At 43.5% G+C, this 14,490-nt stretch overlaps 1 protein-coding gene and 1 pseudogene across 6 annotated transcripts; one reads left to right on the top strand and one right to left on the bottom strand.

Moving 5' to 3' along the window:
• Nucleotides 1-1,313: 1,313 nt before the first annotated feature.
• LOC112889430 lies at nucleotides 1,314-8,380 on the bottom strand. 6 transcript variants are annotated; one of them, XM_025956052.1, is made up of 18 exons: nucleotides 7,850-8,355; nucleotides 7,541-7,722; nucleotides 6,729-6,833; nucleotides 6,567-6,638; nucleotides 6,332-6,479; nucleotides 5,245-5,327; nucleotides 5,009-5,064; nucleotides 4,358-4,494; nucleotides 4,198-4,288; nucleotides 3,997-4,062; nucleotides 3,669-3,891; nucleotides 3,159-3,260; nucleotides 2,896-2,981; nucleotides 2,653-2,775; nucleotides 2,487-2,556; nucleotides 2,302-2,393; nucleotides 1,876-1,980; nucleotides 1,314-1,649 (listed from the first exon to the last, which is right to left on the bottom strand). In XM_025956052.1, exons 1-18 carry the CDS (start codon nucleotides 8,017-8,019, stop codon nucleotides 1,536-1,538), a joined length of 2,025 nt encoding a protein of 674 aa, XP_025811837.1. In that variant the 5' UTR covers nucleotides 8,020-8,355; the 3' UTR covers nucleotides 1,314-1,535. The 6 variants fall into 6 exon arrangements, 4 of the variants coding, with proteins under 4 accessions (XP_025811837.1, XP_025811836.1, XP_025811838.1 ...); XR_003228100.1 differs by having other exon boundaries at nucleotides 2,297-2,393; nucleotides 4,198-4,494; nucleotides 7,850-8,376; XM_025956051.1 differs by having other exon boundaries at nucleotides 4,198-4,494; nucleotides 7,850-8,358.
• A 1,843-nt stretch (nucleotides 8,381-10,223) lies between these two features.
• Nucleotides 10,224-14,490, top strand: part of LOC112890538 — a 28,574-nt pseudogene continuing 24,307 nt past the window's right edge.

The raw sequence follows: 14,490 nt of genomic DNA on the forward strand, positions 1-14,490 counted from the left end.
TTCTTAACAGAATATAAGTGATCCTAAGCTAAAGAATCTAACAACAAGAGGGATATGCAACAGTTTTAGAGTTTGGAAGGAGCTACATAATGTTCTCATTTTGTTAGAATTGGACCTAAATGAATAAATTGAACACAACTAAGATTCAAATTAGGGGGTGTTTGAATCCCTGGGACTAAAGTTTAATCCCGTCACATCGGATGTTTAGACATTAAATGTATGCTAATTACAAAACTAATTGCATAAATGGAGACTACTTCACGAGATGAATCCATTAAGTATAATTAGATCATGATTTGGTAACATTGTGCTACAGTATCATGTGGTAATCATGGGCTAATTAGCATCAATAGATTCGTCTCGACAATTAGCCGCGAATTATGCAATTAGTTTTACAATTAGATCTTATTTAGTCCATCTAATCGGTGTTAAAGAGATGACTAAACTTCAGTCCGTATGATCCAAACTGAGCCTTACCTTTATCAAGCCTTACCTTTATCAAGCTGGTTGTATTCTCATAGCAAAACTAATGCTTAATATCACCTGAACATTGTATCACCCTGGAGGATAGCTGTGGGCTGTTTGTGACTGTTTCACTCTCGTTTAGCACTTAGACTTCATATTTGCAAGGCATTGTATGTGCACAGTATATTGAGAGGTATATTGTCAGGTGTTTTTGCAAAAATTTTGGGGGTACAGCTGTACCCCATGCACCTACATTAGATCCACCCCTGATGCTGAATGTGAGAAAATGTACAACAGTGTATATTGTGTATACGAGTTGCGGTACCATGGTGTATAATGTGGTATACGCACGCTGGAGCAAATGTACAACAGTGCATATTATGTTAAATATGATCAACTTAATTGTTATTAGGTAGAAATAGAAAAAATAATGGACCTCTTCTTTAATATGCTGCGGATGACATGTGCACGTACTGACACGCGCACCATAAGTCAAAAAATTAGCAGCCACAACACAGGCGGACGGGCTTCACGCGGACCAACAGACTTTATGTCCATCAACCGTTCAAAGATTTGCACGGCTGGAGTAAATACGGGATTGAAAAAAAAACATATTCATATGAAATACTACTAGAAACGACAACAGCGCACAGAAATCAATACATGATTAAGGGTCAGGATTGGTTCCATCAGGGTGGTAAGGTGTACAGACGAATTTCTCCTGAATGTGAGGAAAAGTAGATTGCAGGCGTGGCGGATTGCAGCCGACCGCAAACCCACAAAGCTTGCCACCAAACCAATTTGCGGGGGGGGGGGGGGGGGGGGGATTTGCAAAAATAAATGCGCGGTTTAGAGAGAAGCCCTGCTCCTTGCTGTGTCAACAAGTGGAAGAGTTTGGCTTATTGCCCATAGTCATAGTCTCGTAGACACAGCCTAAAACTTCGGTTCAGTTGAAGAACATCTAGGAAGTGCAGGCTGTACAAAGTTGCATCTAAAGCTGACTAGTTCAGCAGTTGATGGTGGGTAAACAGAATGCAGATTGCTGCCACTTAAAACGTTTACAGCAAGGGCTAGTCAACGTTTTCAATCTTGATTGGAGTAATGTCATCAGCCACCTTGAATTTTCCCACTAATCTTGCGAAGAACACCATCTCCTGCTCCAAGGTGAATTTGATGTTCTCAGCCTGTTCCAAGGAATGCAAGTGAGATATGAGCTATCCCCTATATGCACGGTAAAATTTGAGTTTATCCTAATAATTTAAAAAGCTTGACTTGATAGAGAACAAACAACTGCAGATAGTGGGTTTCACAGTATACTAAATAGTCAGTTCTGTCGACCACCTCAGTGTTTTACTGCTCAGACTCAATGTGACATAGAAGGTGTGGTGGGTAGAGAGAGTAATCATAGACCTTGCGGAAACCGTGTTGTTCCCCTTCATACTCAACCAGAGCAACTGGAAGACCTTTGTCCTTTATCGCCTTGTATATTTTCGTTGCCTGATCTGGTGATACAACCTGAAGATCATATAGGTGAAAGCTGGTAAGGAGCAAAGATACCGAAAACAGTAGCTGAACGCTCATGATAAGAATGGAGGAGATTGGCAAACTGGCAAGTTATTCCCAGCAGATTCTGATTGACAGTTTGGAATTTGTTCATCTCTAGATGCTGCATTAAGTGGATGTGAATGTTCATCTCTATCTGCATTAAGTGAAGCATAACCAACACATTCCATAAATGCTACTAGTAGTTAGGGATTTTCAGGCATGTTCTGAAACTCGACTTAGGTTAGCAAATATCCACTATATAAGTTCAGGTCTTGTAAGCTTGTGCCTTACTGTGTCTTCCAATCCTTGAAATAAAATCACTGGACATGAAAATTTGTCAACAAAATTTATTGGCGATCTCTCAAAGTAAGCTTGTTTATTCCCTGAAATTCGAGGAACAGTAATGCTGTTAATAGAACCAAGAAAACAAAAATGGATATTCAGTTTCCAGTATAGACGAGTGCAAAGTTCCTTACCCACAAGGTTATCAATATAGTATGCTTCAAATTTGTGCATTCCTGCCCTCAATGAAGCTAAGTCAGCTATCTGCTTGTAAACATAGCATAGCCCGCATGTAAAAGCTCTTAGCTGGTATTAAGCTGAACCCAAAAGAAAGAAAAACTAATGAGAATTAAAACTTGCCCCATATAAAGATGAACCAGCCTTGAAGGTCTGTCTGAAAGCAAGACAAGCTAAAGTTGTGAATCCACCAGCAGATTCTCCTGTTACACAAAGCCGTTGTCCATCCACTCTTCCGGTTCCCACCTTAATAATCACCATGGTATAAGCATGTTCATTCATCTTTTCTTAGTAGCTACTGTAAATGCTGAGTACAGCCTCTACAAAATTTAACAAATTGGGTTTGTCAGTCCGAACAAGCCATACCAGGAATGCAGCACAACTGCAGCAATCATTTACATCAACAACACCCCATTGCCCTAAAAGCCTCTCTCGGAATTCTCTCCCATAGCCTTCAAGAAAGTGAAGGAACATCAATAACTATCAACACCAAAATCTTTGATCACAAACAGATTAAGGTGCTTCTATAAGAGGATGGACATTCATCATTGAATAATCAATGCATCAGATCAAAGAAAATGGAGTTCTTTACTGGATATATAAGCCGAGACAAAAAAAGAGCCAAAGACCTGAGCTTCCCCCATAGTTAACATCAACAAATGCCCATCCTCGGCTTGTCCAGTACTGCACACTAAGATCCAGGACCCCTCGTGCTTCATCTGTAGGTCCACCTAAACATTGAAGAGGCGTAAAGAATTACAATAATGCTAATAAAAACTTCCGACTCTGATTCTTTGCCAAGCAATTGAAGCAAAAGATTAATTTTACTATCCTTAACAATTCATGGAGTTGGTAAATCAAGTTAGTTTAGACCATGGTATGCTCCTTTATCATCAAAGTGCACTAGCAGCTTATGTAAAAGAAAAGACTGAATTAACAGATACTTTGCTCAAATAAAGGAAAAGACTGAAGTCACCGGCAAAGAATTGTAACTGTTATATGCTGACAGACAATTTGTATGTGAAATCCAACATTTTTTTTTTCGAACAATAACCTAAGTACCTAACATGAAACTGTGAACATGATGACATTTAGAATAACTCCAATAAAAATGGACAAGAAAAGATATAATTGAATACCATGGGTTCTGACCAGTAGCGGAGGCTTTTCATCTGATGAACCTTGGAAAATATCATTATATGGAGCATAGAAATAAGAATATGCATGCTGACCAGGGATCACAGTTGGAAACTCCACAAATTCAGGAAAGCTGAAGTAGGATTTAAATTTTGCTACATCCTCTGAGGAGGACCAAACTATGGAGAAATCGGTTGCAATAGTTCTCTTTTCATCAAGTGTCACCTGGTGGGAAAACAAAGGATAAAGCTAAAATGTACAATGCAGGATTTAATGTTAATAGTTGACAAGAGGATATGAGAGAACCATAAATTATGCAGTTAAGTGAACCTTTGCTATTGATACTGGAAGACTAGCAGATGCACCTTCGATATAGAAGGATCCATCTCCAGACACCTAGCAAATCAGCAAGCTTTAAGATAAAGCATCATTACATTAATAAGTTTGAGCATTAAGTACCTAATCCTACAAAATGATAAATTGTCACACTTTAATTAGTTATTAAGGTAACCCGTCAGATACTGTACTTACAATGTTATTTACAGAAGAGAAGGGGATGTCAATTTTTGAAAAAGAGTCTGAATCATGGTCAAGCACACCAACGTATGACTTTCCATTCTGCCTGGATAAAAAAAAAGCATGCTGATTCTTCTGAAATGCATAAAGTACAACTATCAGAAAATATGAAAACCTGTAACAGCAAATGATTTTGTGACTTGAGTTGTCTTTTCCAAGGAAATCATAGGAGCTGACACCAAAAATCCACATGGGCTTGGAGAATTCAGCATCGAGTGAATACAGTGTTGTTACCAAATTGCTCTGCTCATCCTGTCATATACAAATCAGCACGTAAATTTGATAACAGGAATATTGGCATAAACAATTCTGTTCTTTGCTTTGTTGATGTAAAGGTCAAGCCAGAGCATCAAGTTGATGTCCCATTGATTCGTTATAGATACGAGACAAAAAAGAGAGAGATAAAAATGACAATATGAGTTCATAATATTATTTTTAGTTAGCTTCCTCATTATTAGAGAGAGTAGGCTATCAACACAAATAACAACTGTTGGCTACATGGAATTGCCAAAAATAACAACTGTTCCTGTGGAAGATACACGTTAATGTTTACAGGTACAACTATTTCTTAGATAAAGGAATCAGACTGGAAAAGTTGGTGGAAGTGGTGCATATAGAACATATGATCAGTATGGGTGTTGCAGGCAAATATAGACAGATGTGCCCCACGGAAATACAGAAAGATATGCATTTGCCAACCTGGGAGTGCAATCAGATCAATAGGCAACTCAATAGAAACAAATACAGGTGCCATAGAAAATTATACCCATTTATAAATATTCCAAAACCCACTCCGTCGATCAGTTATGAAGAACAGCTCCCCTGAAAAAAGTTGGTTAAATTAAGTGAGATTTTAAAATATAGTTTGCAGTTATTCTAGTGAAATAAAAAACCTAGCGAATAATTTTAACATGCAGAAAAACACCTATTCGTGTCCTTGAATCATAACACTTATGATGCATGTAAAACTAAGGGAAAAAATCAGGATCTAATTGCAAATACCTTTTGAGGACCACTTGGGTTCAGTAGGAGATTCTACTAGTGTTGGGTCTCCACCCGCAACACAGATACGTTTTTGTACCTCACTGCACATAATAAGCACTGCAATAAATTTGCAAATCTTGGAAGAGGGTCCTGAAACATTCGTGCATACTTGAGGCAACAAGCAACTCAAACATTGTATATATCCTTTTAAAAAAACAAATGGGAGTGGAACAGATGAGTAACCTATAAAACTGATCATTAGATCCAAAGTCAAATACATATGATGTTACAATAACTCATGTTCTGATTCAATAGCTAGACTACGTAAAACATAATCTCAAACAGATAATTGTTTCCAATGGCCTAGTTACAAGTATAGAGTGAGAATGATAGGAAATATAGACAAATCCTCAGTATATGTTGCTAGTAGGCATAAAAGACTTCATGCTCAAGATCTAGTGACACCTTTCAGTTAAGGAAAAAAAAGGACCCCAGCAGTTGTTGGAGTTACAAGTATATATGTGTAGAACATATCTTTCTTTCATCAAAAAGAAGTGAAAACACAAAGATGCAATGATATGGGAAAAAGTCCAAATTACTCCCCTCAAAGATGACCAAAGTCTGCAAAACCCCCTAAACTATTTTTTGGTTCAATTTACTCCCACAATTATATCAATTGGTCCAGTTTACCCCTTAACAAGATTTGTCTTTTTTGTTTCACTACACACAAGTAGAGCTTTGAGTTAAAAATTTGCAAAGTGAAAGGGAACATCATAACATATTACATATGTTAAAAAAGTACAACATGAATTTCTCACCATTATTTTGAAAGCCTAGGACATCTAATAATAAATTAATCTTTAGGATACAAAAACGTACAAAAAGTTCATTAAATATTTTTTAAAATAATTTATGATGTCCAATGTCACCCAGCAGAATTAGAATTTAAAAATTCACTTGTGCTTGGAGCAAAAAAGACAAATCTTATTAAGGGTTAAATTAGACCAGTTAACAGTTGTGGGAGTAAATTGAACTGAAAAATAGTTCTGGACTTTGGCCATACTTGAGGGGAGTAATTTGAACTACAAAAAGAATGATATATTACCCTTTCTCGTTGAAATATCCAACCCATAGTTGTGATTTATCCCATGACATGTTCGGGTTACTCCACTCGATCCATGCCATACGTTTCTTAGTTGGATCAGCACGTGGGAAGGCATAAAAATCATTGCCACTGACCAGCATAGTGGGTTCTGATGTAAAGTTTACAAATAAGCCTAAAGATCTTAATTCTTAGGAACAGATTACAGCACTATGTACATAACATAAGGGTCCCTTACCTTCGATATCTCGATTACTTATTCTTACAGCAGCAATTGTAGTGATGGGATTTGAGCTACCGTGGCGATGATCTGTGGTCAAAGTCAATTTGTTTATATATTAACTAATAACCGTAAGCAAAGAAGATCTATTGGCATGGTACATGAAATAGGAAAAATCACCTTCCATTATAGTTACAAAACGATGGAAGTGAGGATCAAAGACACCATCAGCATAGCGTACCACTGATCCAGCATAATCTGGTGTCAACGGTAGTGGCAAGTTATCTGAAACCAACAAGGAAAACGTTTTGAAAGATTAGTTCCAGATTACAATTTTTTAGACATGAGTTCGGACATTGGAAACTACAGTGACACCCCTTTATTAGAAGTCATGACTTAGGACCAAACAGGTTCGTAGAATCAAAATTTTCAAATCAAAGTTAGACAACAGTTCACGAAGAAATGAATCAAAGCTAGATAGTTCCTATTTTCCGAATGTTCTTTTGAATCCCCAAAGCATGGAGATTCAGCCATTGTGTGTACTATTTCGCTAACACATAAAGATCCCAACATGAAGCTTCTCAGGTTAACAGCGGAAGAAAGCTTAAGTTTGCTATAAAGAGAACCTTTTGTATAATTGCCTGGGCAATGTTTAGTTAGTGCCTCAACAAATGCAGATGGCAGACGTTGCCCGGCTTGTACACCAATCATGCACCATGTTTTGCCTTCTGACATCTCAGCCTCCATTTCAGCATTCTCATAACACATGAATTATGGGCATAAGCGTTCACTGTTGCATAATTTCAGACAGATACAGACCGCATTCTGGGTTTGATGAAGCTCGGGAGAAGTGACGGAATGACATGTGTATTCGGAATTAAGTGGCCAATAGTGACAAGAGTACAAGACAAGGTTTCGAAGGACGATTGGAGTAATGGTTAGAGTACCACGAAGGAGAATGGTCGCTGTTAAACGTAGGTTCAACTCCTTACCTCCGATTGTTTGCTTGTACAGACGCTGGTCGCTGTAGTTAGAGAAGACAACGACGTCCCCTTGCACGGCGAATGCACCACCGCCGTATTCCTGCGCGAGGGAGCGCACCGCGAACCCCTGCGGCGTCACATCCCGAGCCTTGCCGCCTGGCTCCGCCGGTTCCTTCACGAGGACCGCGCGCCTGACGGCGAAAAGGGAAATAAAAAAATCACAGCTTCAGATAAAACAGTCGCGCACAACGCTGAGTTCCACAATCTCGGAGCGGTCGCTGTGGAAACGGGGGGGCGGGTGGTTGGGCCTGGGCGTACCCTCCTTCCTCGGGGCGCGTCTCGACCCAGACGAGCCGGCCGTCGCCCGCGACGGCGAGCCCCTCGGCGGTGCTCCCGGCAGCCGAGACGGCGGCGGCGCTGATCGGCGACTCCCAGGACCCGTACGGCGCGGTCGCCTTCCCGGCGCCGCCCACGGCGTGGGGATGCATCGCCGCCGTCACGTCGCGATCACGCGGGCGGCGGGTCGGGGGAGTGGAAGTGGATGAGAGGCTCCTACTCGAAGAGTGCGCGGCAGAGCGGCGGCGTCGGTCAGTGAGTCAACTGCGAGGGAGCTCACACACCGGTCCAAATCAAGTGAGGTGAACATGCAGAAGGCATCTTTTGGGAGATGAAATTTCGAGTGAATATTATGGAACACTTGTGCTCGTTCTCGTCGGTAATCGGATAAAAAGCATAAAACCACTCGGTGATTGCTACTAGTTGGAAATAATCAAACAGAGGCAGCAGCGGCTGAGTCTGAATATTGAATGGATATTTTAGTTGACCGGAGGGAAATTTTCAATGGCTGAAGAGTAGGTAGCTTGGTTATGCAACCAAGACACACTCAAAGTGCGTCTGTATTTTCTTCGAAAAAAACATCAACGAAATGGAGTAAAAGTCAAACATTTGCTTGATCTGACATCATAGTGTTTTTTTTATCTCTCCATCCGAATACCAAGATTCTTAGCCCATTGGCATATTTTTTTTACGCGATTGATGTCAGAGCAGAGTCCCGTGCACTCCTTAGACGACCACGATGCGGTGGAATGAGCAATTTAATATTTGATTCAGCCTCCTTGTAACGTCGTGGAATTGGTCTATAGCAGGGGCGGAGCCGAAAACTCCCTCCAACCCGAACTAAATCAATAGGCTAGAAACTACCCGGGCTAAACCAATAGGCAAGCAAGAGACTGACTAAAATTGTATCTAATACTATTATTTTATGCCTAAATGTTATAGTAATTTACATAGGATGAGCAAGGCCGGGCCCGTGCTGCTGCACGCCCAGCACTTGGATCCAAACACCCCCTTAAATCAACGGTAATGCTATCAAAGGTAATGCTAAGGATAGGGCGTCCAATCCATCGAAGGCCCTAACCACCGTCCAAACCGCTCCCCGATGCGCAAGCTCTCTGTATCTCTCTCCCGTGTAGGCTGGAGCATCGAGAGGAGCTGCTCCAGCCGCTGCTCCCCCGCATAGGGGCAAGCCGCGCCGGCCGCTGTGTGGGATCGAGCGCTAGGGCGCGGCCCCACGCCGGCCGCGCTCCCCCACGGCTTCCCCCTGCCAGCTGCCGGAGGAGCTCCGGGTGGCGGCCATGGCGGGCAGCTCCGGGAGATTGCAGAGGAGGAACAAAGGTTGTGGCAGGGGAGCACCGGGTGGCGATGTTGCAATAGGTATATCTTGATGTTGCGGTAGAGATTTTGGATGTTGCAATGGATACCTCATGGTGTTGCAGTAGATATTTTTGAATGTTTGAGAAATGTTGCATGAAACATGCATTCGATGTTGCGGTGGGAATTTTTTCAATGTTGCAATCTTACATTTTCTATATTTCAGATGTTTTATTTTGATATTGCAACGGAGCCTCCGATCCATCGGATGTCTAGGCGCTAGCAAGCCCGTTAAATCAATAGACAACAATTGATGTTTTTGTTCACTCAAGTGTAAATCAATAGACAATAATTCTTCGTGAATCAAAATAGATATATCTTCTTGCGTTACAAGCGGAAACAACTCAATATTAAGAAGGAAAAAACTTATTTAAATACGTTGACCCCGAGCTCACGTATTCAGTAGCTTAAATTCAAATTTAGGTTTAGAACTTCAAGAAACATTCGATCATTATATAGACACCCAATAAGATGGTAGGCTAAATGATGTTCTCTCCGTCATAAAGAAGTGATGTTTCGGGGTTGTTTTAGTAAAAAATTCCAAATTTTGACCTCGCGAAAAAAATCCTAACTTTATTGTGATTCTACTTTGTGTGTGTTAAGCTTGGATATTTTAAAATAATATGAGTGCATTTTTCATTGGTCTCGAAATGTAGTTTCATAAAAGTAATAAACATTTTATCTCAAAAAATACTAATCAGTGTTGTCTTTTATAGACCGTGTCAATATTCAGTAGGTCGCTAATCTGTGACTAGAGGGGGCATCTGTGCTACTTCACCGCGGGTTGGCGAGTGGCGTTGAAGTTTCCCTTACCATGCTGTATTTGGCGCTTGTGTCCGGCCACCGCATTTTGGAAAGCACGACCGGTACCTTCCTGAGGATCGATAACAGCTCTGTCACGCCTGCGTATGACGGATAGGGTGACGAAGGGCATGGGAACGGGAGGAAAAAGGGGCACGGGTGAAAACGAGATGGCTGGAAAATGGCAAAAGAAAAAGACCTCATAACACCCTACAACTATACTCCTGAATCACCTTCTCCTTGCAGAAGCACTGAAAAAGAGGGGCAGTCTGACGGGCAGGCGCCCATCTCCAGCACGGACAAGCAGATGACCTCGGACGTCGGGACCGGCCCGGCGTACTCCAAGCCACGGCGGCTGGCGACGGAGGAGATCCCGGGGATCGTCGGCGACTTCCAGCGCGCGGCGCGGAACGCCGTCGAGGCGGGGTTCGACGGCGTGGAGATCCACGGCTCGCACGGGTACCTCCTGGAGCAGTTCATGAACGACGGCACCAACGATCGCGACGACGAGTACGGCGGCGGCCTCGACAACCGGTGCCGCTTCGCCGTCGAGGTGATCGACGCCGTGTTCTGCGAGGTGGGCGCGCGTCGCGTGGGTGTCACGCTGTCGCCGTTCGCTGACTTCGTGGAGTGCGCCGACGCTGATCCGGTAGCGCTCGCTGACTATATGGTGCGGCAGCTGAACATGCACGAGGCATATGTCACGTCTAGATTTTGGGAAGAAACCGAATGCATTTTATATATGCGCTGTGTGTGTTAGAATTAAATTTATATACATATAATAAACGATATAAATATATATCCAAAATAAAGAGAGTATTAAGATACTTTATTACATGACCGAAAGTCTTAATCTTAACCGAATGAATAAATGTTTATAACTAGCAGCGGAAGTTAGGCAGATGACTGGAAGACATACGGCTAGCACTTCTCAAAATCTTCAGGAAACTCCGGACAATTATCTTGTTCTGAGCAGCATTTGTTTTAATAAAGCAAGCGTGACTATACTTATGGTTGGTACTCAGTAAGTGGAGTAAACTATATGTCATGCAAGGCCAAAATTAAGGAAAAACTGACATGATATGACTGCGATAAGCATTTTTAATTGGTTAAATTTTATTTAGCAAGTATTAACTAAATGTAAGTATATATATCAACCCTTAAATAAATAAAAGAAGTAAGTAACAACAATATAAATAAAGAATATCAATTATATAAATAAAGAATATCAATTTAGATCGTCTTTAAGTTCAATTATCATATAATGGTCCAAGCCGGTTTTAACCGTGAGTATGACTGATATATTGGTTTTTAGTCTGCAAAGGTTGTACATTTTACCCACAACTCGCTGTCGGTGTTTTACCGGCTGCCCACCGAGGGATATACCCGAGGTGGTAAGTTTTAGATAAGGAGACGCCGAGATCAGGAACTCGAAGGTGCAAGGAACACAAAACTTAGACAGGTTCGGACCATAAGATGCGTAATACCCTACGTCCTGTATGGTGATTTGTATTGCCTTTGGTGTAGAATGATCTGGAGATCTTGTTTTGAGAGGGTCCCTGTCCCCCTTATATATCCGGGAGGCCAGGGTTACAAGGATACTAACCAACACCAGCTAAGCAATCGTACCAGAACATATCTCAAGCAGATTTCTTCTGTATCGGTTAGCTTTATCTCCTACTTAAACGGGATAAATAAGAGATAAACAAGATGAATAAGAGATAAAACGGACTTAATCTCTTAAACCTCTTTAAACTACGTTATGTACACAGTCCCGTGGCTCTGGGTCTGACAAGCCCCCGAGCTCTTCGTAGCTGAGTACTGCAGGCTTATCGAGTACTTTCAAAATAGTCTTCGGCTTCTTTTAAAGCTCCGTCTTGAAGTCCTTCTTCGAGTACTTACTTGGCTGCATCGAAACTATGAGGTGCTCATGCCCCTAATTATATTTTTAATATGGTGTGCGATTGAAAAATCGCACTCCATATGGAGTAGCCCCCGAGCCTTAGGTTGAATCGGAGAATTAGGCTGAGGGTCACTTTGGTCTTGAATCTTCTTTACTCACTTTTTCAAACAAATTTGAAAAAATAAGTAGTCGATGCCACGTACCCCGCAGCCCCCGAGCCTTGAATCCCAATTCCTCAAAATTGGAGATAAGGATCCAAAAACCGTGGCACGCAGGTTAAAAATGTCCACATGGAAAATTACCAATGTGATGGTACAAATGATGGAAATTAGATCTCGAATTCAAAAAACCCCTTTTTAGGGCCAATTAACCCTGAAAAAATGGTGAATCGAATATTTAATCCAAACAGTCCACCAAATAACCCCTCATCTTCGGAATATTCCCAAAAACGACTCTTCAACTTTGAAACAGTAAACTTTCCCCAACCGCTGGTTATTTAACCCCGCGGCTTCCAATCTGCAATTTGCCAAAAGCCACCAAAATCCCCAAACAGAGCCGCGCTCCGCCGTCATCCGCCCGGAGAAATCCCAACCCCCCAGATCTCCCCGCCCCTCTCTCCGTAGCCCCCGAGCAACTCATGGCGAGCGGATCCGGAGATGGCGCCCAAGAAATCTGAGAAAGAAGGGAAGAAGAAAGAGGCGCAGCCGCCGACCGGGGAGTGGACACACAGTAAGTGTTCCCTCAATGATCTTAATAAAATTGTCTCTGAGGGGTTGCTGCAAGATAAAAATCTTGTCAACTGGCGCCCCTTATTCTGCAAACCTTTCCCCATGGAAAATGTTGATGAAATCGTCACATTTTACCATTTTGCCGAACGGGGTTTGGCCCTCCCCTCTTATTCTTTTTTCCGTGGCCTCCTTTTCTACTACGGGCTTGAACTTCATCATCTCAACCCAAACTCCATTTGCCACATCTTGATTTTTATCCATCTCTGCGAAGCCTTCCTTGGAATCGAACCCCACTAGGATCTTTTCCGTTTCCTCTTCCGTGTCAAACCACAGCCCACCACAAAGAATCCATCCGTTGTAGGGGGCGCCGGCATCCAACTGCGACAGCAGGCCGGCGATAAGTACCTATCATACAAATTCCCCTTCAACATCCCTGGGTAGAAGAACCACTAGTTTTATGTCGAAAACCATGCCCCCCAACTCCCAGAAAAGACGAACAATCCACCTGTCGTGAGGCCGGAGTGGAACATCGAGCTGTCCAGGGGGGACATGGACCAAGTCGAAGAATTGCTAGAAACCATAGAAGCTCATAAACTGATGGGACTGACCGGCGCATCCGTCATGTTTTCCTTTTTCAAGCGTTGAGTTCAGCCCATCCAATAGCGGCACAAGCTTGGATTCGAGTACGCAGGGACTGAAGATCCTTCTCGCATGTGCGCAGAGGAACTATCAGATGAAGCCGCGCTCCTCCCGAGTCCAGCGGGTGCAGCTGGACGTGGACGCCGTTCCTTACGTCCCAGGATTGTTTTCCGCACGAAGTCCGCCCAAACCGGTGAGTATTCGACTACTTTCTGTTGGGAACAACCCTTGTTATGCCACTACTAACTGAGAACCTTCTGCAGAGACACACGGAATTGTACCGGAGCTACCCGCCGCAACCCGACATCCCTCGGTCGGACCACCTTCTCCCCAGTGCTGCCGTCGAAGCAAAGAAGGCTCGAGTAGCTGTAGCTCTGCGCATCAGCGAGTCACGGAGGACGAGAGCCCCAGGCGGAGAAGGAAGCTGAAGGAGGGGCGAGGGGGGACAACTCCCTCGGACCAGCCGTGGAGTTGACCGAAGCTCTGCCCTCGGTCCCGCAGGGTCGTCGGGTGGTGCGCAAGCGAAAAGCGCAAGTAGTCGAGTCTTCCAGGTATGGTTTTACTGCCTTGTTGAATCACCAAACATCGATATTGTTGCAAACTGACCATATCCATTTGTAGTCCTTCTGCTTCTCCACCCAGGACCGAGCCCGAAGAGGTGGGATCAGCTCCATCTGCCATCATGGCTGTTACCGTTGCCGTGGCGGGGACCGCGCAGCAGGCTGGTGAAACCCCGCCACCAACAACGAGTACTCCGCGCCGGGCCTTGCGGGTGAAGAAGGCCGTCAAAAAAGAAATCTGTACTGTAAGTTTGCGTTTGGTTGCACAATAAACATTATGCTCTTTTCGACTTGTATGATAACGGACTCGCCTTCATTAGGGCTGCAAGCGCCGTGAAGCTCCAGCTGAAACCGGCCGCGACTACCCCAGCCCCCGGGTCATCAACCCAAGCGGAGTCTGTAGGCGCGGGACCAGCCACGGCTGTTCCAGCCCCCGAGCCATCAGCCCCCGGTGGGTCGACGCCCACGGAGCTAGCCCCCGAGGCGGACGCGACGCTGCCCGACTTGCCGCCTCCCAAGCTCCCACAAAGCGAAGCCAGAACCGGTGGCGAGGAACAAGTCGAGGCCCCTGATGCCGCTCCTACGGATGGCGTAGGTAAGCATCTGACCGCCCACAGC

This window comes from Panicum hallii, chromosome 4, assembly GCF_002211085.1.
Source record: "Panicum hallii strain FIL2 chromosome 4, PHallii_v3.1, whole genome shotgun sequence".
NCBI lineage: Eukaryota > Viridiplantae > Streptophyta > Magnoliopsida > Poales > Poaceae > Panicum > Panicum hallii.

What these genes read in the sequence shown, in the direction of transcription:
- LOC112889430 (XM_025956051.1), bottom strand. Translation starts at nt 8,019, where the DNA reads ATGCATCCCCACGCCGTGGGCGGCGCCGGGAAGGCGACCGCGCCGTAC. An exon ending in TTCCAGTATCAATAGCAAAG is followed by an intron (nt 3,892 to 3,996) that starts GTTCACTTAACT and finishes TTTTCCCACCAG; the next exon opens with GTGACACTTGATGAAAAGAG. An exon ending in GCTACTGGTCAGAACCCATG is followed by an intron (nt 3,261 to 3,668) that starts GTATTCAATTAT and finishes TTCAATGTTTAG; the next exon opens with GTGGACCTACAGATGAAGCA.